General features: G+C 42.6%; 1 protein-coding gene across 10 annotated transcripts in view; it reads left to right on the top strand.

Annotated features, from left to right (window-relative positions):
- LOC116389959 (ELKS/Rab6-interacting/CAST family member 1-like) overlaps positions 1-22,551 on the top strand; it is a 98,277-nt gene that overhangs the window by 34,676 nt on the left and 41,050 nt on the right. For 5 of the 10 annotated variants that reach the window (XR_004213138.1, XM_031859115.1, XM_031859117.1 and 2 more), the window contains 6 exons: positions 1,132-1,325; positions 1,749-1,859; positions 6,166-6,177; positions 13,577-13,712; positions 15,709-15,840; positions 20,985-21,145. Coding sequence is in view for 8 of the 10 variants with exons in the window: in XM_031859115.1 (XP_031714975.1) it covers positions 1,132-1,325; positions 1,749-1,859; positions 6,166-6,177; positions 13,577-13,712; positions 15,709-15,840; positions 20,985-21,145 (746 nt within the window). In the remaining 2 variants the exon portion in view is untranslated. The remainder of the gene's footprint in view (positions 1-1,131; positions 1,326-1,748; positions 1,860-6,165; positions 6,178-13,576; positions 13,713-15,708; positions 15,841-20,984; positions 21,146-22,551) is intronic. The other 5 variants (XR_004213139.1, XM_031859120.1, XM_031859118.1 and 2 more) reach the window with 2 other exon arrangements.

Genomic DNA, 22,551 nt, shown 5'->3' with positions numbered 1-22,551 from the left:
GAGAGAGAGAGAGAGAGAGAGAGAGAGAGAGAGAGAGAGAGAGAGAATGTGTATGAATGTGTCAGTGGATCTCTGGGGTTTCTCTCATCAGAGTTTATTTCACAGTCTCTTTCTGTTACCATGGATGGAAAAAAGACTGAAAACATGTCTTTCTGTGCGTGTGTGTGTGTGTGTGTGTGTGTGTGTGAATTGATTGACATTGTGCACGTGACATTGTGTGTGATGTTTCTTTTTTCCTTTCTTATTTGTCTTTCTCTCTCTCTCCCACTCTTTCTCCCCTCCACCCAGATCTTCTTATAATATCGCCAGACACCCAAACATTTCCTCTTCACATAAAGACCTGCAAAAACTGTTGGCCGATTCCAAAACTAATAGGTTTTATGTGTTGTGTGACCAAGACGTGCGCGCACACACACACACACACCCACACACACACACACACACACACACACACACAAAGTCAATCTGTCCCAAGAGCAACATTTGCTTCTGGGAAACACACACAGCTGTTCTAACCTCTACGCCGGTTCTAACTTGCTTTTTTCTCCTTTATTTCATTTCATTTGTTTCTTTTTTTCTCATTTTCACCATATTCTGAGTAGCAGAGCAGAGAAACAGGACAGAGAAAGCCACTGCAGCTCAGTTTAATTAGCTTTTTACTTTATTCACCTTTTTATGCTCATGCTAATCTCTACATAAATCAGCATCGTGGGCCTTTGCCTGTTGCATGTGTGGAATCCATCCCAAACCCCAAGACACCATCAGTGAGCCAGACTAAAATGCTGAGACTTGTTAATGAATGAGTGTAACTCAATAACACACACATTTATGAGATGGGAACATTTACCCTTCATTTGAAATATGTAATTCTTCATGTTTCATGTATGTTAAGGCATCTCTGTTTCAAACATGTAATATCTCTAAAATGAAGGTCTGGTCTATAAAGGTGTGTCTGGTCCCTTTAAGACCCGTCTGTGAAAGTAGTTTTATTAATAAAAGACCAATTTTAGACCAAACTGTTAAACAGTTTACAAAGGCACGCGTGTCATCCAACCCATCCTCAACACACATGTTTATATTGCCGTATCCTTTTTAGCTCGGTTTATTTACAATAATTACTTTCTGTTCCAGTCTCAGGGTGCAGCGGCAGATTCCCAGGCCAACACTGAACTCTCCGAACGCATCTCCTGCCTGGAGCAGGAAGTGACCCGAAACAAAGAGGATGCTGGGAAGGCCCAGTCCGAGGTGGAACGACTTCTGGAGATCCTGAGGGAGATGGAGGACGAGAAGAACGACAAGGAGAAAAAGATCACCGATCTGGAGAGGTGAGAGATGCAATTATGCAGAGCGATGAAAAAAAAAAAACTGCATCTTCCTCTCTCCTCTTTTATCATAAATCAGTAGAGAAAAACCAAGATTGTCTTGATGAATTGATAATTAAATTTAATTTTAGATTGGACTCAGTTTCAAGCTACATACTGTTGGAGCCTATGGTAATCTTTCCTGCAGTACTAATACACTAGTCCCTTTTTCTCACCCCTTTCTCTCCCTTCTTTTTCCCCTTCTCTCCCTCCATTTCGGCTTTATTTCTTCCGTCATCTTTTCCTTTTTCTGTCATTGTACCTTATTCACACGTGTGTATGCATACAAATGTATACATTCATGTGATTCTGCATCTGCGTGAGTGTGTTTATGTTTGTTTGTGTATGTGTGTGTGTGTGTGTGTGTGCGTGCGCATCAAACCCCAGAAATCCCTCTGCCTCTCATCTGTGGCGTTCTCAGCAATCGCGAAAACAGGCCCCTCCCCCCGCTGCCTCTCAGCAGCCAATGGGGGGGCTGGTGTGGGACTACCTGGGCACGTGAGTGGCTGGTGGCCCTGTCGGTCAATTAGACAGATGCACGACAAAAACTCACTTTGCTTGTCGGAGGATGGGATGTGAGAGCACTAAGAGAGCAACTAGTCCCATGTGGAAAAGTTATGTGAAATTAAAAAATCTAAAATGAACAGGACAACAAGGACAACAAGGTAAGAGGATTCATACACATAGATAGGTTAGAGGTTCCACCATTGTGATTAAAATGTTATCTGACAGCATCTGATATATACTTACTGGACATTTCGGTCAAAAATACCAAAAGGGTGTGAGAATTTCTTTTGTCGTATATAATATCAATCTAAATATCTTTGAATTCAGACAAAACAGACAATTTGAATACATCATATTGGACTTTGGAAAATGATGATGGATGTTTTTCTGACATTTTATAGACAACACAAGTAATTAAATAAAGAAACTAATCAGCACATTTATTTTTAATGGCCACTAATTGCAGCACATTAAAAGAAGAGAAGAGATTTCTCATGTTTTGCGAGCCTTTTCCACATGGGTACCAGCTGCGTATGTTCACTAATAATCAGTCAAAGAGTTGCAGCATCGATTCGCCAAGCCTCTCCAATGCGGCATATTTGGACTGTTAGCTAATTTAAACAAATCCCCCTAAAGGACAGTTGTTGTGCATCAGCAGAAGTTTTTGTCATCTGTTATACTGCAGTGTGAACTGCTCCCAAAAGTTAGTAAAATGAGGGCACAGTTTGGCACCAGCCTCCGCTGTACAGCGTGAAGCCCTTTGAGCCGCTCTCCCTGTCAATGATGCAACTCTTTCATTTAGTGGCTCTGTTTTCACGCTTCACTTTTGTTTTACTTTCAGCCGAGGATGCCTGACTAGCAGAGCTTAACCCACTCTTTTTCTTTTCATTAGGAGTCTGGACTGTTCACTCAGTTTTTTTGTGTATTTCCTTTATGCTAATAGGAATGGTTTGTCTGTTTCTAACTACTTTTCTACCTGTCTGTGTTATCTTGTTTAACCTGTCTGTGTCCGACTCTTTAAGCGTGCACTATGTACACTAATTCTACCTCACAAACTCGTCTTAACCTTGATCTGTCTTTTCTTCCTGTCCTGCATCTGACTGTCTGTCTGTCTGCATGCCAGCATGTCTGTGTTTACCTGTCTCCCTGTCGTCTGTATTCTATTGTCCTGCCTGCCTGCCTTCATGAGGAGAACTACATAACTAAGGATCCTCTTGAGATTAAGTTTAGTTGAACAAAACCCACCTCTCAAGCAGGGTCAGGTGTCTTTAGGCGTCTAAATAATCATGTTAAAAAAACAATTGGAAGTGTACCATGAGGTATATTTTATGACAGGTAGTGAGAGTGTATTTGGTTTTAGACAGGTCAGACCTGTCCGTGGTTATGAAAACTGGTCCGTCAGTCTGTTTATTTGCCTCTCGATGACTTGGATTTTTGAACAACCATATTCTTTCCCTCTCTTTAATCTTTTCCGTTTCTTCCTTGGAACCCCACTCCCACTTTCTCTCTGTGTGTCTCTGTGTGTTTAGTAGTTTGACTGTAATACTAATGGTTGTTAATGATTTTAGGGAGATTCAATGTTTCCTCACTGTGTCTCCGTCTGGACAGTAGAAATACTAGACTATTAATAATTCAGCACCTGCTGACTTCAAACTGGTGGGTTTCAACTGTGTGTGTGTGTGTGTGTGTGTGTGTGTGCGTGTGTGTGTGTGTGTGTGTGTGATTGTGTGTGTGTGTGTGTGTGTGCGTGAGTTATTCAACCTGCCAGTAGCCACAGATGCAGATTTACAGCAGTACTAGCTTTGTGGGTAACATTGTAGTGTAACTTAATAACCATTTAAAATTGAAGATGGGTGAACATCTGGGCTTTTTTCAGATCTTACATCATATGTATTTGAAAGATGTTTCATTCTCCCCGTCGATTACAATACAATAAAAGCTTCTCTGCAGCTGATATTTAATATCTGCACTTTTTCTGTCCTTGATTTCAGACTAAGGTGGACAAAAGCAGGCTTCTCGTTTCCAGTCAACAATTGTCAATTTTACTGGCTGAAATGATGGAATCACTGGACTATATCAGCTGTCGGCAGCTAGCTAATTAAGCTAATCTTAGCGCCATAAATTCCTTGAAAACACTGTATCCAACTGACTTTTTAAAACTAGAATCTTGTAACTGTTTTCATATGCTACTGTAGGTGCTAAGCAAGTTAGCCGGACATGCTAATGATTGTAGTTTACTTTGGAACAAAGCAAACAGACTTTGCTCTTTTGTTTTGGAAAGGCTACCTCTGTAGCTTTTTAAATGCAGAGTGCTACTCTCTGACACCTGGATGAATCCAAATCTTAATCTCTTCAAGGCCCAGTTACGGTATCACTGGACTATTACTGTTAGGGGAAGGGTTTTAGTGAATGATGAATTAGTATGAACTTTATTTTTCCTCTTGTGTTAGTCTTCACTCCTGCCTCAAAAAAACTAAAAACTACCGTCAAGGTACAATTGAGATATTTTAACCTTCATTCATTAACAAAGCTGTGAAAGAAACTGATTTGAACCCACAAGCACTGACCTCGCAACATGAAGTGTGCTAATACAGACCCAGGGCTACCTAAACCTGCTGTGAATTATAAGACTAAACCTGGAGCTAACAGGTACGTCAGAGGAGGCTACATTCACCTGTGGCCAACTCTTATGTTGGCACAGAGGCTATCCCTGGGCTAGGAGGGAGCAGAGGGAACATTACTAATGAAAAGATCAGATGTGGGTTAAACAAGGGTAAAAACCAGCCCCCTCTCGCCCCCCTCTAGTTCACATCCAGCTGTAACGGTACCAGGTTATTTATTTCAGTAACTAGGATGGTAATTGGAGCAGACCGAGTGACTTCACACTGAGGGGAAATGGAGCTGAAAATCTGCCTTGATGACCAAAATAAAGGATTTGGACGGAGGAGTGGAAAACAGAGAGAGGGAAAAGGAAGGCAGCGGCGGAGGGAGAAAAACAAGGAGACGGAATTGGCGGGTGGAGACGGGGAGGGAAAGAAAAGAAGAAGAGACAACATGGTGAGGAGAGGGAAACAGAAAACGAAACCGACAGAAAAGGGAAGATGGAAAAAGGGGGAGAGAAAAATGAAGGAGGTGTAGAGCAATGTAGAGTATAAACTTGAGTAATGGGAAATTAGAGAAGTTTATTGCGTGTTATATTGTTCTGTAATGGACAATTTGTCTTTGGCATGCTGTCATTAGCGTGCGTTCCCAGGCATAAGCTCGCCCTGGAGTTTGAGCTTTGCCAGTTCAACAAAACACATGAGGAGCGATCGTGTGGAATTCTTTTGGGGGTCAACCAATTTAGGAAGTGAGTTTTCTTCATATTTCATATCTTAGTGATTACATGCCATATGCCTTTTGGTGGAGACCACAAATCCACAAGCTGCACACTTGCACAAGTAGCCCCTGTGGGAAGCGAGAGAAGTCGCCTGCAACATTAAAACTATTGAAGAAGAAGTAATTCATAGTTAGCACGCCCTCAGCTCATGCTTTGATTGGCTAATTGCTCGCTTTCTATGGTTTGTGATCATTTGTGTCGCCTGTGTGTGTCTTTAAATGTTTGCGGAGGTCATGTGAGGGGAGCAGGCCTCTCATAACCCTCAATGCTGTACAGAGAAGAAGAAATGCCTCCATTTAAAGGAATATTTCACCCACAAAATGATCGTTTATCAATTACTCACCTGGTGTCTGGTGAAGAAAACTTGACTCCACAGCGAACGAAGAACAACAAAAACCGGAGAAAAGTCTTGATGAAGGGAAGTAAATGGGGCAGTGCTCAAATTTAAAGATGTTCCGTCTTCCCGGAGACGATGAAAATAGCATGAATAATGAAAACTGACTGTAAAACAATGTGATTGCTATTTTTTACTGCTGTTAAACGGGGGCCCCCATTTACTTCAATTCATCAAGACCAGTTCTTTTTTATTTTGATGAGAGAAAAACAAACTCACGTTAACATTGGGTGAGTAAACGGTCATTTTGTGGGTGAAGAATTCCTTTAACTTGTCTGTCTGTCTGCCTGCCCAGCTGTTTGCTTGGTCCTAACTGTCTACGTGTCTGTCCGCTGTATCTCTCTGGTTAATTATGTCTCTCGAGCTGTCTCTCCGTCAGTTCCTCTGTCTCTCATCTGTCTCTTCTTTGAAGAGTGATCAAGCAGGCTAACCTGTCTTCCCTCTCACCTTTTCCCTCTCCTTCTCTGTCTCTCTTTCCCTTTCTTTTACCTCTACAATGCAACGCCGCCTCCTGCTCTACCCAGTCTTGCCTCAAGGTTAGTACCGCATGCCTATGTTTCTTCTTCCGTCACTGTCGCGCTCTCCTTCATTCTCAAACTTCTTGTCCTTGCATCGAGGCACTCTCTCATCTCCTTCACTCTGTCATGAACTCTGTTTTTAATCATTCTCATCGTGTCTGTCTGTCTTTTGAAGGAGACACCTTGACTTTCACTCTGCTCCCTCTCCCTGCCACATTCGCTGCCTCTTTGAAGAGGAAACATTGTTGTTTCTCTCTTGCACCCTCCATTACAGTCTTGTCACGATACTAAGCACTAAGGTCACATTTGAGGCTAACGCAGCAAACGTATCGCCATCATTAAGTTGGACAGCTGTGAACTTTTGCTCAGAGTTCTTCTAACTTCTGTTGCTTTTCTGTCTTTGTGGCTTTTATAGAGACGTCCCTCCACATTTTGTTCCTGTCTAACAGTTCAGCCGCTGTTTAACATTTTCAACCAAGCTTTCGCAATCTTTTATGGTCTGATCAGGTTGCCAGGCAATCAGCGGAGACTCCAGGAAGTCGCTGCTCCTAGCCAAGAAATAGTGCGCCATATATCCTCCCATAAACCGCATCGTTTTGTACACTTTTCAACAGATTAAACAAGCCAGATATAACATGTTAGTTAGTGAGCTTTACAGGAGCTGGGCGGCAATTCGTTAACCTTTTGACAGAGCCAGGCTAGCTGTTTCCCCGCTAAGCTAGACTAACTATGCTAACAGACAGGTATCAATATATATGGTGAATATGGTGAACTATTTCTTTAAGTATCTGCCACCGATCATCGTCCATATACTCTTCTTCTTTGACTTTTAAATATTCCTGTCTGCACTCAGGAGGTGACTCCGTAATGACATTTCAGCATGCACGACCAAAAAGTCTGAATTTGGTCTCTTTTTTTTTTTAACAGATGTATCAAAGTCATATTGAAATGTCTCTGACCTACACATTGTGATCCACCACATAATGACCACTTCTCCCTTCTGTTTCCTGCATACATCTGGTGGTCCGAGTGTTCTGTGCGCTCCGCTGTAAAGGTCTCCCCGGTGCCAGCTGCTTCTTTGCTCTTTCTGTCTTCCTCAACTTCCAGAGCCCCTGCCGTCTTGTCGGCCTTTTTCATCGCTGTTGTTCTGGTGTTTTGTGATTTAACTCCAAAGGCGGAGAGAAACAAAAGAAAAAGTTAGCATTCCCTTGCTGTCTGGTAGACGACAGAAGACTTTCCTTCTTCTGTCCTTTTTTTGTTTTTTTTTCTCTCGTCTTGTCTTTTTTTGGGGGGCTTGTTTTGATCTTGAGCTAAGGAACTCCTCATCCACTGCCAAATGTCTGACATCAAGGTTTCTGTATCTTAAAAAGGAATTGCATTGCTTCTCTATGTGTGTGTGAGAGAGAGAGAGAGAGAGAGAGAGAGAGAGAGAGAGAGAGAGCCCTTTGAGGTCTTGTATGACTCTGAGCATTGAGGTGGTGCAGGGATTTGTCAGCTAATGGGTGACAACAAGCAGGCGCGCACACACACACACACACACACAGACCATTGCACATTGTTTTTTTTCCTGACTTACACACTCAAACACACACACAAGAAAGACTTTAGCTGACAACACTACAGTGGGGATGACTGCGTTATCTAATTAAAATACCTGCACACACACTACATTCCCCGTACTGAGGAAAATGAAAAACACAGTTGTTGTTTACAATTTTGTTCAGTATTCAGATAATAGCCAAATCTACAGTACTGTCTACAGTGGCTGCTCAATGTAAATTATTACTCTCTTATCCTATTATATTATGCTTTGTAGTGTTATTATATTATATTATTATATATTATATTTGTTGCTTCATTTCCTCATTGTTTGAGTTCTCTTCACTTTACATATTTATATTCTGCCAAACCAGTTCCAGATCCAGCTGCTCAATTATATGGATTTGATGTTTGTTTTCTTTTGTCATACATGATAGTGAATATATTTGGGGTTTGGATATTTGGTTGAAAAAAACACACTGTATGAATACGTCCCCTCAAGCTGTGAGAAATTCTAAAAAGCAAGTTTCCGACATTTTACAGACGAAGCGATTTATTGAGTAAATAATCTGATTAATCATCAATGAAATTAATTATTCGTTGCAGCCCTCAAAATTATGTTTAAAAGCAGTTCTTGTATGACATTTCAAGGAGATAAATCAATGTCCAGCATGTTTTTTGAGCTGTTAACGACCCGAAGGTTTCCAGAACATAATAGTTAAAGTGAATGTATTTCATACGTACAGTTAACACCGTACTGTAGGTATTTAGACATAATAATAGCAGCCTTCTTATTCTGCTCACTCATCTACATTGTAATCTAAAGTTCAGATCAAAAGACAAATATGAGGCTGAAGCACTGAGTGTCCGTGTTTAATGCTGGAACTTTGTTGTTCTCCATGTAAAACAAAGACGCAGCCAAGATCAACGGCAGCTCCCTGTCACATGCTTACACTATTACTATTATCTAAACACTTTCCCTTCAGTTGTGTGCTTAGTGCTGAAATGTGGATGTATACATGATTTATTTTCATAAGGACATGCTATTAAAGAAGACGTTTGGTTCTGTCTGCAGCTGTGTCGTAGTGTTTTTAGAGCTAGTTTCCAGTAATCCCCACAGAGGAAGTTTGCACACAGACACGTGGGTGTTAGTGGCCTTACCTCCTTGTTTACCTCACACATTTGCTTACTCTCTGTCTCTCTACATCTGTGATGTTCTACAGTCATCTACCTCCAAAATGCCCTCCTTGTACTGTGAGTTTTTCTTCCGCACCGACAGAGGGCAAGATTATCATGTTTTTGATCTATTTTTTTATGTTTTAAGGTTTTTATGGGCTTAGTAAACCAAACCAATATTTCCTGTATTTTCAAGGGAAATACTGAATTCCGAATGGTTAAAAGGAAATCCTTGATGTTAATGTTGGGTGAACTATGTGCAGTAAACATACATGAGGCCCCCGAGCATTTCTAATCAAATATTTATGCAGGACTCCAAATGCAATATTAATACTACCTTAATGTGGGTCCCTGAATATCAGCAGCATGCTAATGAGGGAGCCTGGAAAGTTTTTTTTTCACTTTGGAGACTTTGAGGTTGACTGAAGTTTATGAGATTGTGTGTGTGTGTGTGTGTGTGTGTGTGTGTGTGTGTGTGTGTGTGTGTGTGTGTGTGTGTGTTTCATTTTTACTGCCGGTTGCCAGCACTATCCACTATTTTTTCACAGCTTTAAATTTTAATGAAGGCTATTCTGTACGTTTCTGTATACGTGTTTGTGTGCGTTTATTTATAGCGTGTATATGTGTGTGTGTGTGTGTACAGTCAGTACGTTAGGGTATTTTTGAGGTTTTGCAAACTTTAGGAAGTTCAAAGTGCTGTCAACGAGTATGCTAGTGTTTGTGTTTATGTTAGCACGTGTTGACACTATGTGACATGCCACCATGTTTGCATGTGTGTTTTGCTGTGCAAATGTTGGAGAGGACGTCGTTGGACGCATGCTGCTATGTCACGCGCAGTTACATGCACAACTGTATGTGCGCTTCAAATATTTGTGTGTGGTCCGACTGAGAGACTCTAATACAAAGCAGGTTGTGTTTGGAACAGTTGACAGCACCGACTATGCGTGTGTGTGTGTGTTCTCTGTGTGTGTGTGTGCGTGTGCTCAGACGGGGTTTTGCTGCACATTTGTATGTCGTGTTTACAGCGTTGCGGGTAAAGCAAACTCTCCTGTGATTCCACCCCCTCCTGCGGTTTGCAACAGTTGTTGAAAGCGATTTCAGAGGGAGAGTGAAGGAAGTATTTTACATATTAAAACAGCTTCGAATGGCACTTTGCCTCCACTAAGCCGAGCCATCGAGTTCACCGAGCAACTCCTGCTCCTTAAAGCGGCGAGAGTCATGAAAGTGTCTATTTAATTAAACATGTGTAGATCCAACAACTGCAACTTTAAAATATATATATATATATTCCCATCACATATGGTGTGTTGATTAGGATAGAGAGGAAAGAGAGGACTGGGCTGACATGTGATATATGCCATACAGTAGAATTCAAACCCACGTCACAACTTCACAGTTACATATTAATATAGAAATATTCCCCTTTCTCCTACCTTTTCCACAACGCTACCAGACCCTTTGGTTCTTGCATCATTACAAACCCACAGGCTTTGCTTTAAGATAAAGTCAACATCCCAAAGTCTTTTTAACGATATTAATGTATGATAAGATGGATCAGGATGGGGGAAATATGCATAATACATGTAGAATATATCCATTTGATATAATTATGCACCAATAAACATAGCTTTGGTAAGGCAAATACACACACAGGATAGATATGTGATACTAATGTGGTACTTTTATTTTTCTGAATTCAGTCCAACTTACAGAAAAAATAGGGTTAACTGACACCACATATGACAAAGATGATTAAAAATGTCGTAGTGCACAATAAGAATGTTTTGAATTGACTATAAGTAAGTCGTTACCTCTTAGTATTATGCATGCATATCATATATCATATCATACGGGATGTGCAGACATTGTTATATTACCCGTCATCTATTGCTTCACTTGACAAAAAAGACACTTCCCTTCAGCAACAAAAAAACGTTGATGATTGATGCAGTAGCCTTCGATCCACGGTTTATTTTTCTTAGAGAGGAGAAAAAGAGGAGTCAGAGGAAAAGTACAGCACAGGAGATGGAAGTGACAAAAGAGGGAGTGGAAGGAATCAGGGAGAGGAAAGGAGAGAGGAAATGGTCCATGGTCTGATGAAAATATTTCATCCAGAGGAAAGAGTAATGTTGCATTTGGAGAAGGGAGTGAGTGTGGAGAAGACTGAGAGGAAAAGAGAGCGGCGAGGCGAAGTACATTGGTTTGATGCAAATAAATGATTGCTTTTCATACAAATGATTATAATGCAACATGCAAAAAAAAAAAATCATAAAGGGAAAAATCAGCGTGAGCAAGAATATTCCAATGATAGGAGGAGGAGGAGCGACTCGCTGTGGTCTGGCGCAAATACACGATAGCCACCCATGCAAATGATCTGCGTGCTGAAAACGAGTGTTTAGCATTAGCGAACGAGGAAAGAGAGGGAGTGTAAGTGGGAACTGAGTGTTGAGTCAATAGGAAACATTGCAAACAAAAAGTCTATTCCACATGCACATATACTCACATACATGCAGTAAATGTAGCATGAAGGGGGGGAAACCTCAGAGAGCGAACCAGATGGTTCAAGCTTCCTGGAAATCCTCCAATAGGAACATTCCTGCCTGTTTATGACCTGTTACACACTCACGCAGGGCGTGAAGCACAAATATTCAAATTGATCCCTCTTTCAGGGCACAAACTGAACGGAACAAAGGAAGAAAAAAACACCATAATGAGTCTGACTCCATGCTTACTTCATCTGGTTTCCTGTTTTAACATTTGAAACTAATTTGGATTTGATAATGAAGCAATTTGGTCCTCATGTAGGGCCTTTTAAAATGCACGCAAAAGCAAAACAAGTAAAAGCAACACGTTCACACAGGCAGCCGAACGCATTGATTATTCTTCTGTGAGCTTTGAAAGCCCAGGTGCTGCAGAGCGGTTTTGGCCCCGTCGCCGCATTTAAATTCTTCTTCCAGCTTCCCAGGTTTCTCTGGATGGTTTTGAATTGGGCCCCCTGGACCTTTTTAGCAAACCCATAAGAGATTTTATGTTACCATCCTGTGCCAATATTATTTCTCAACTTTCCTGGCATTGATACTGATGTAAAAGCCATTTTTTATGATTACTCCCATTACTTTAGGTTAGTTTAGCAGATAGTTTATGGCTTAGATAGACAGGAAAGATGAAAGAGAGAGGGGGGGTGCTATAACATATTTGGACACTGAATATGTATATCACTCTAGATGTAAACAAATACACATTATATTCTTATGACTTCAGACAGGAGATTGCACTCAAAGGAGTAAAGCAGCGAACATAAAACAAATGAAACAGCATGCTGTGACATCTCCAGGAGATGCATGGATTTAAATACGGAACTTTGTGGTGCACGGGCAAAGGTCAGAGGTCATGTCGACGACTGGAACCTGTTTACGCCTTAAGAAACAAAATGTGCCGAGTGCGGCTCGTAAAAAATGATTTCCCATGCGTGCACATGCTCTGCTGCTGGTGTGACAGAGTTTGCTGTGGATTCCCATCACTGGAGGTCAGACCTTTTTACTGGCAGCTGCAGCAGCAATGGTGAAGTGAAGAAAATGGATTTATCTCCGAGCCTGTAAAACGTTATGCTAACAGGATCGCACGCACACATGCATAAACATTTGCACGGAGCAGGCATTTAAAGAATGCAAACATACAAAAGACTTATACAGTGCGAATTTGGTTGAGTTTCTAGTGTGAGTCAGCAGTTTTGTTTTGTCTTACAAGTGCCGGTATGTGTGCATGCTTACGTATTTATCCTTTGTGTTTGACTTATCTTTCACTGTGTCATGATTCAGAAGACTTTGATAAACCTTGCTGGCATTGGCTTGGGTTAGTCCACATCTGTGCGTGTTTGTGTGAGTGTATGAAAGGTATGAAAGGTCCTGATCAAGTCAAGCTGCTGTGATAGCTGATAGGTCTGTGACAGACCCACAAGGGCTTCCAGACAGCTTAAACAGGGATTAAACCCTTTCTCCATCTCCCAGCCCTGCCGCTCCCACGAGGAATCTCTCCCTCAGTCCCCAGACGATGATTTAGACTCTGCTTCCCGACACCCTGTAATCCCTCTGTGAAAAGACCTTCATACTTCCCACTGTGGAAAAATCTTAAATGTCATCTAGTCGTCCATTCATAGCTTGTTATTGAATTCCTTTACTGATCTTCGCATTATATTGGCCCTCAGGGATTTCATTACGCCATTGTATTGCACAGAATAGTTCATCAGAGTGTCTGGCCGTTTCATCGTAATGGCAGTAACAGACTGAGGGTCCTGACTACGTTTTGGTGGGAAACGGTTCAACTTAGCATTTGAACTATCAGCTGCACTCGTGTGACCTGGCTGCCAGCATTGTTAATGCAGGTCAGTTTGCTTGTTGCTGTCGCATCTATTTGTGTGCACACATGACGGGTCTGTGTGGCGGATCTTTGAAGTCAGAGATGGTGTTTAGCGCTGTTAAAGCTGCTACTACTCATGGCTTCTCCAGTTCATTTAGCACTGTGGCTAATTCATGGGGAAATAAACAACATTTAATGCAAAAAACTATTACCAGTGTGTTTTACAGACATACAGAAATCTAATCTGTAACAAAAGTAGAGAAATATTCCCTTTCAAAACTACTGTAAATAGATGATGCATTGACTTTGACGTTGTATTTTTATGTGTGTGTGTGTGTGTGTGCAGGCAGATGAAGGACCAGTCGAAGAAGGTGGCCAACCTGAAACACAAGGAGCAGCAGGAGAAGAGCCGGACCGCCCAGCTGATGGACGACGCCAAGAAGAGAGAGGACAATCTGAACGAAAGCTCCCAGCAGATACAGGTACGGAGGGAGGAAAAGGACGAGGAAGCTGGGAGTTAAAGGAGAGTGACGGGGGAAGAGGGTGAAAAAGTGAGACGGAAAAAGTTTCTCTCCATCCTACCTTGAATATTTTCTGCTATCACAACAATGCTTCATCACAAGGTGACAATTGTGACAGCGAGCAGCCTGAGGCAATGTCAAACACACGCTCTCACACACACACACACACACACACACACACACACACGATGCAGCTCTCGCTCAGGGAGAGCATTCGAGGGGGTAACTGAAGAAGATGATTGACAGGGAGAGCAGATGGAAGATGGCGAGGAGAGGAAAAGAGGAAACGAAAAAAAATGGTCAGAGAAGGGAAGGGGAGGAAGGAGGTGAGGAAGAGAGGTGATTATAAGGGACGCAAGCACTAAACTATGTCGTGAATGCTGTGGGTTCTAAACGCTTCCTGTGGTGTGAGAGCGTCTCCTAATTGTCTGCTGAGGTGTCAAGCGACCACAAGATGAACAGCCATGTGTGTGGTGATGATTGTGACGTTTTTTTTTTTTTTCCTCGTCCATCCTCGTCCACCTCCTCTTCCAGTAATCGTTAACCTCAGCGGCTTCTCTGATTAGAGGCAGATGAAAACACTGTTTGTGCGAATAAGAGCCCTCAAGCTATGACTGCTCTTCGGTTTAAGGAGTTTGGAAGCTGTCATCTCTGTGTATGCATGTGGTTCAGAGATGATCTGATAGCTATGTGAGTCACTCAGACTTATGGGACCGCAGCGGTTACAACCGTAACTAGTGTGTGTGTGTGTGTGTGTGTGTGTGTGTGTGTGTGTGTGTGTGTGTGTCAATTATAAGCCATTCTGCGTTGTTTAACCAGCACTGAAGACTGTAAATGGAATGCGTGAGTGTAATTCAGACCGTAAATTGAATTGAATACAGTAAGAGTACTTAATCTAATTAAGAACCGTCTCAGTCTGCATAGTTAGACACCAAGTAATGTTGGATCTGGAGCAGGATTCAGATTCACAGCACATGTGTTGGAGATGTCCTGGAGGTCTGTTCATCGCCACTGTAAATGTCTCATCCTCTCTCTGCTGCTCTGTCTCCATCAGGTATTCATTCAACTCTAATTTAACTAGGAAGCCTGGCAAGAGAAAACCAAATTGCACACATTATGGGGAATTCATGTCGTCATTTTACTTAGAAACAGCATCCTGAGGGATTGAGGATTCCTCCGAGTCCTCTGAGGCAGATGGAGATCAGACCTGTCTAATTTGTGAGTCTTTTGCAGCTTATTCCAGTTCGCTGAGAGCAATAAACTGGAATGAGGAGTGTCCAAGGTTTTAACCTTTTGGACATGTTAACCAGGGTTTGACAGGGAAAGCTGCTGTTACAGGAAACTGATTTAATCCAGTCAGATGTGAAGGATGTCAGATCCAAAGTTTACTGTATGCGGGTCAGTTCATTTTCTGGCTAGTGTAGCCTTCAATTTAAAGCTTCCCTAAAAAAATATGATTAGATCCCATGAAATGAGATATTGTTTATTAAAAGTATCTTGGGCTACAATTAACGATCATGCCTGCTCTATGAAATGTCAGAAGAATTGTGAAAAACGATCATCGTAATTTCCCAGAACTAAATAGCTTGTTTTATCAAACCAAACAGTCCAAAGATAATGACTTCTCAATGATGTAAAGCAAACAAATCCTGACATTTGAGAAGCTGGAAAGATCGGATGCTTTTGGCCGTGTTAGCAGCTCTAGGGACGGATCGTGGACGTCCACCACTTCAGTCCAGGCTGAAATATCTCAACAACTATTAGAAGGACTGCCATGACAGTTTGTACAGACATTTGGGACTTTTGGATGCATTAAATGTTGTCATTAATGTTCTCCTGAATTGTAATAACAAGGTTAAATTTGTCCCAACACTTTGCTTTGTTACCGAAATACCTGCAAAGTAATTAAATTACTATCATAACATGCTGACCTTAGTACATCTCTTTATCTCTGTAGGACTCCCTCCGTCAGAAGGAGGAGCGCATTGAGGAGCTGGAGGAGGCGCTGAGGGAAAGTGTTCAGATCACTGCGGAGAGGGAGGTGGTGCTCGCCCAGGAGGAGCAGGCCCGCACACACTCCGACAATCAGGTAACCGTCTCTCACACACTTGTGTGTTGCTGCATGTCCTAGGAGAGTCCTTACCCCCCAACCAGTAAATGTGTGCGCCCACCCTTTCCTTAAACTCAACCCCTATCAGTGACTTGTTTGGCTCACGTAGTCCACACAAATGTCCTTACTTCTGAGGGATTTCCTTCACGTTTCTGTCTCTCTGGGACATTTGGCGATGCATAAAATAACACACACACAGACAAACATCTTTGGGCAACATAGAAACTCAATTCTGACATAGCTAAACATTGCTATGCCAATAGTGGCTAATGGCAGCGGCAACACATATGCCCTGTGCCAACTGAGCTCATTCAGGTGTGGCTGTGTGTGTGTGTATGTGTGTGTGTGTGTGTGTGTGTGTGTGTGTGTGTGTGTGTGTGTGTATGTGTGTTTGCCCAGTCACTCCTCATTTGGAGGAGAGGTAAATACATCCCTATTTTAAGAACAGCTTGTATTTTGTCTGCTTCAGCCAGAGCTCACAAACAGCTATTTCTTAAATGGAGCGCAAGTCCGACCTCTCCAATTGGTAATCTGTTTTATCTATGTTGAGACAGTAGGAAAGCTCATAGTGGTGTTAAGGGAGGCTCAGAAGGGAAGGGTTTAGTGGACTCAACCTCAGACCAGTGGGAGTGTTTGTGTGTGTGTGTGTGTCGCTCCCCTGGGTACCACTGACTTAACGAGGCCATAGAGATGGGAAATGTTCCTCAGAGCCTGGATGGGTTTTGACAAGCGGGGGAAAAACAGCGTGGGCTGTCAGGATGAAAACTGCCCTGAGAAAACACGGCCCGCTGTAGCTGTTGGCAAAATGGCAGGACTCCATTGTTATTACTGCCTCTAAATGTTGGCCGTCCTGTCTGGCCTTTACTTACCAGGCTACTTCTGGACAGACACATAAAGACAGGCATGCAAACACACGCTTTACTGCTGACACCCTCAGCCATGGTTAATGTCCGTGGGTGCCACAGCAGAATGAGTTCCAGATAGACAGATGTTGGAAAGACCGACCTCGAGCAAAGAGAAGCAGATGCGTGTAAGAAAAATGATGGATAGATGGAGGCAAAGTAGTTAATTATGCTCTCTTACCAAAGGTGTAAGTAACAAGTGTATCGTCTTCAACTCCACCTGCGAACCTGTGCCGTTCAAACTCACAGAGCTTTATTTCAAATTCCAGTCAAGATCCCCAAGTTTCAAAGGTGCTGCAGGATATCATGTTTAAAATGATGCAAACGATTGCTTGGATTTCTCTTTTGAGGTAATGATGCAACCAAAAAGAAACAGCATTTTGGAGGTGGATATTTGACCCTGGGAATTGGATGCAGCTGAACTGATGGGTTTGAACAAGCAGATAGAGATTATGTGTGTGTGGTATCATTAGGTAGGTGAAAAACACATCTTTTCATGAAAAACATCCAGAGTCACATGCATTTCTCTGCACATATATTAAAATTAAACAAAACAATATGCCATTTGTACAGTTTATCATTGTGGAAAAATACATATTGGACAACAACTGGGGGAAGAATAGGACTCTTGAAACAAACTTGCTGTCGTGTTTAGTTTAGATCAGTCTCATATAGACCAGTTTACTGTGCAGTGACCTTTCTTAGGGGCCCAGGAACCATTTCAGGAACTCAGGAACCTAACCTGCATTTAGACTGGAGGAGCAAAGGCCTAAATTGAGTTCCTTGGCCGTAGCCGTAGGCTGCTACAACAGTCAACAAGCACTGGTTGCCACTGGTATCAAAGTTATGTGGTTCGGCTTCAAGATTACTCTTGATTGGGCTATGTGTTACATTATTGTTACGTAGCCTATTAAAGCAGAAATAGACAACCGTGAAAGCGTCAGCGGATTGGATGGAGACGAGCAGTCACCTTTTCCACCTCTGCAGGTCTCCTTTGCATAATTTCATTAGATCCCCTGTAACTACAAAGAACAACATGATGAGTCTGTGTTGTTGTTTCCTCTCGTGTACAAATTGCATCAAAAATGCTGCTGCCATCATTTTTTTAATCCATTATCAGACTAATTTGCCTAATACTCATGGTTCTCCAGACCCAGTGGGAAGGTAAACAAAAATGCGCCAAAGGGACTTTTAGTCTGATATCCAGTGGTGAACTATGGGTAAATTACAATTCCACAAAACAAAGACACAGTTGCAGAGAAGATCAAACAGGCCGAACGATTGGAACAAGAAAAAGAAAATCACATCTCCTAAAGTTGCCTGTTTCTTCATTTGCTTACAGTAATTGTGCCACAGGTTTCAAATTTAATTTGCCAGCGTTATATTGAAATACTTCAAAACGATAAAGTGGCAGCTTTAATTAGACAGAGCAGAGACCGTTTAGGCCGGGGCAGGGTGCTGGAGAGTGTCCTCGTGTTCAAATGCTTTAGTGGAGGAGGAAGGAGTAGAGACATCAGCGTGCGGTGGACGAGTGCAGATGGCAGCCAAACACTCAGTGCAGTCCTCACCCAACATCAACAACAGTAACTCAGCCTTTCAGCACAAACGCACATGCACACGTGTGCATGTGGTACCAACAGACAGGATAGTAATACACAAGACGGCGTTCCACATACATACGCATATTCCTCTCAAAACACACACACACACACACACACACACAAACATGGCGGAAAAAAGTGCTAACTGCTATTTAAATAGCGCACCGGCGCAGCACAGCATCGCATTCAGCAGGAGCCAGATGGACGCGACATTGGTTTTCTAACTGGAAACGCGTCTCTATATACATGAGTAAATTGGAAATAAATATTTTTGTGTTCCCATTTTAAGACTGCGTCACTGCAATTACTCTTTCACATAATCATTTATAAAACGATGACAGGGGGAGGGACAATTTCCTCCCTTAATGAGGACGGCCCGTTCAAAGGCACACACATTGCTTATTATAGCGTTGGCACACACACACACACACACACACACACACACACACACACCTTTAATATGCAGCCGTGTATTGACAATCTGTGTGTGGGTGTGTGTGTTTGTGTGTGTGTGAGAGGGACTGTCCGATGGATAGGGTTTTCCCGGCAAAATCGGTTGACCACGACCACATGAAAATATACTAAACCTTTTCTAGACGTGAGTCACTACCGTGTGTGTGATCAGTGTAGAAAGGTGTGTGTGTGTGTGTGTGTGTGTGTGTGTGTGTGTGTGTGTGTGTGTGCGACAGAGAAATGAGTCAACGGTATGACACACTCCATCTGTCTCTTCAGAGACCAAAGTAAAGACAGACGTCCTCTTCTCCAGCTTTCCATATTTCATTAACCAGACAATTGTAATTCTTTGAACTCGATGCACCTTCGTCTTTCTTTCTTCCTTTCTTCCTCTTAAATTAAAATTTAAATCACAATCGCGCACAAACACATTCAGAAGACTGAAGGGGTTGCTGTCCTCCTCCCCTCCAGCTCCTTCTTTTCCAGCCGGGCCTTGTCACTCCTCACCCCTCCCTGTATCCCTCCATCCCTTCAATCTCTACTTCTCTGATGTCGGCCAAAGGCCATTCTCTCCTCCTTTGTCCTCCTTTCCTTCCTTCCTTTCCCTGTCCTTATTTGAGTCATCTGTTCCCTCCTCTCCTCTCCTCATGTCTTGTCTGAATTGCATTTTTAACGCTGCCCGTGTTTCTGACTGTTCAGCATTTCTGCGCTCTGTCTGCTCTTTCTTTATCTGCTTATCTCTCTCTTTCATGTGCTTAGCATTGGTTCGACTTTGCTTTCTCTATCTCGTCTCGTCACTTGAGCACTTTTACAACTTTTCTCTTTGTCCTCTTCTCTTCTCTGCTTTTCCTCCCTGCATGTTTGTTTTAATCATATATCCCTATTCGCCTCGTTATTTTGTCCTCTATTCCATGTCTCTCCTACTTTCATACTCTTTGTCCCTCCTTCACTCTGCCTTTGCTCTTTCTCCTTTTCTGCACTTATTCTCTTTCCTCCCATCTCTTATATTTCTGTCTCATACTCTCTCTTTCCCCCATTTTGTATCCCTTTTTTCTCCTCCCTCACCCCCATTCCCCTTCCCTGTCTCTTCTCTCTCTCTCTCTCTCTCTCTCTCTCTCTCTCTCTCTCTCTCTCTCGCTCTCTCTCTCTCTCTCTCTGCTCTTTTTGTATGCAGCTCTCTCACATTCCAATGCATGAGTTCACCAGAGCCGGCTTTAGGTGGTCAAAGGTAACAAAACAATCCTCACTCACCGGTGCTTCACTCTACATTTTTCACCATTCATTCATGGCTTTACTATTCAGCGTTTTTTTTTTCATTCCACACATTTTTCATATTTTCATTTTAATGAACGGCAGCATGGGACACAAATCAGCATTTACTGCCGCTGTTACTTTTTACGTGTTGGCCAGTAAACTGGTATGGCTATTGTGGAAAGTGCACAAAAAGTTTCTTCATTGATTTGTTTGCTCATTTATTCATTCATTCATCAACAATTACACATTATTTGTCTCTATTTCTTTCTCATTCTCCATCTCTCGTCAGCCCTATGCTCTTATTCTGAAAGGATTTAAAAATACAATTGGAAATGTATAACAATATGAGTTGAGATAGAAACAGAGGAAGACTGTAAGCTCCACCCTACTGTAGCCATGGAGAAAGAGGAGAAAGAAAAGAGAACGAGTGTGTGCGTGTGTGTGTGTGTGTGTGTAGGTGTGTGTGGACGCGCGCTCTACTGGTGGCAGACCAGGTCGTCTCCACGCTGTCAGACATACAGTGACCTCGTCACCTCGACCTCACAGACATTAAACTGACAATCTGATATACACCCAGAGAGAGAGACAAAGATCAAGTCCATAAGAGCAGAGAATGAGAAACAACATACAGAGAGAAAAGAGACACGTTTGATGTTCTGCAATCGAGCATCTCGTGTAATAACAGAGAAATGATTAAATCATTTCAAAAGCAGAGTAGCTGTCAGATGCACAGACAGACGGAGAGAAGAAGAAACAACACATACACAGTAACGGTGATTTCTGTTGAAGGCAATAGCGAAAGAAAAAATATCAGATTGAGAGAGAAGTTGGAAAAAGTAGAAGACATGTTTAAAATTCCTTACTGTGTGTGTGTGTGTGTGTGTGTGTGTGTGTGTGTGTGTGTGTGTGTCAGGTGGAGGATCTGCTGGTTGCGATGGAGAGGGTGAAACAGGAACTGGAGGTGATGAAGGCCAAGCTGTCATCAACTCAGCTCTCACTGTCCGAGAAGGAAGGTCACCTGACCGCCCTGCGGGCCGAGAGGCGGAAGCACCTGGAGGAGGTCCTGGAGATGAAGTAAGACACACACATTTCATTACTTCTCTTTATGTTAACATGTTTAACAGCTGACGGGCGCAGCGACACCTGTCATGTGTCATTTGTCATGTTTCCAAAGACACAAACACACAGCTTTTTTTTCCCAGAGGTGTGTTTGATTTAAAAACACTCGTGTGATATGAACGGCTCTGTACGCGTGTATGTGTACGACATTGAATGGGAATCCATCCGATGTTTGTTGAGATATTTCAGTCTGGCCAACTGACTGACACAAAAAAATGAAATATGAAACAACAACTTTTATAATGTTTCTACTTCCCTGTATTGTTTCGTCCTCACTTACTGTCTTAACCAGCTGGCATATTAATCAACATATACAGAATGAAGTCTGACCTTCAACGCTTCCCCCTAAATTAGCAACTCTTATGATAACTCCAGTACTTTCCCATGCTGCCTCAGTGTTCCAGGAAGGTGGTCACTGGTCACATTGACATGATCTTCAACCGACACCTCATCAGCTCCCTCTTTCCTCTTCCTGTCTTTACCTCTCTCTCTCTCTCTCTCTCTCTCTCTCTCTCTCTCTCTCTCTCTCCCTCTTCTTTCTACTTGTATCTCCTCCCTCTTTCGCTCACCACTTTAAAGCCATAGAAGTAAGTAGTGTGTTAATGCAATAACCATGTACCGCTGTCGAGCCCTTCATGTGACTGATTACATACACAGACGCACGCACACACTCATGCGGACGCTGTAACTCAGTGTACATTATAATGCAATTTTAATAGGTGGGTTTGCAGTTGGAGGAGTCCAGCAGTGCGAAGGTTCCCTGTATTTTCTGCTGTTTTACATCCTCGCTGAGACTTTACAACGAGGTCTAATTTAGTGGAACGCTTTGGGCTGAAATAGAAGCCAAGGAGAATGTCCGTGTTAGCATGTCCTGCGCGTTTATACACGCTGTGGGACTATCTTTTACTGTGGCATGATGGGAAAATAAGGGCATGCTCTGTGATTTAGCTTTCCTGCTCTCCTCCGTCCTCGGCGTTTTCTACCAACGATGCCTTTCTTTGTTTTTGAGAGAGAGAGAGACACAGAGAGAGTGTGTGTGTGTGTGTGTGTGTGTGTGTCCAACAGCACGTCCATTCACAGGCCAGGTGAGCAGGTTATAGGCCGTTTTATCGCCGCAGTAACGACCCGTGTGATTATTACAAGCATCAGCGCATCAGAATGCGAGGCCTTGTTTTCGTACGTGAATTTGCATGTGCGAGTGCGCACGTGTGCAAGCACGCTATGATTGATTTATTGACGTCTGACTGGTCCAGCGTTCCTTTTAAGAAAATACGGGTGTCAAGATGAATATTTATGTAACCGGCGCACACATGCATCCTTCTTCACGCACACACACAGACACTCATATACACACACACACA

The sequence above is a fragment of the Anarrhichthys ocellatus genome, unplaced genomic scaffold (genome assembly GCF_004355925.1).
Source record: "Anarrhichthys ocellatus isolate YVR2014 unplaced genomic scaffold, GSC_Weel_1.0 scaffold21, whole genome shotgun sequence".
Lineage (NCBI taxonomy): Eukaryota > Metazoa > Chordata > Actinopteri > Perciformes > Anarhichadidae > Anarrhichthys > Anarrhichthys ocellatus.
This window is presented reverse-complemented; position numbering and strand designations above follow the sequence as displayed.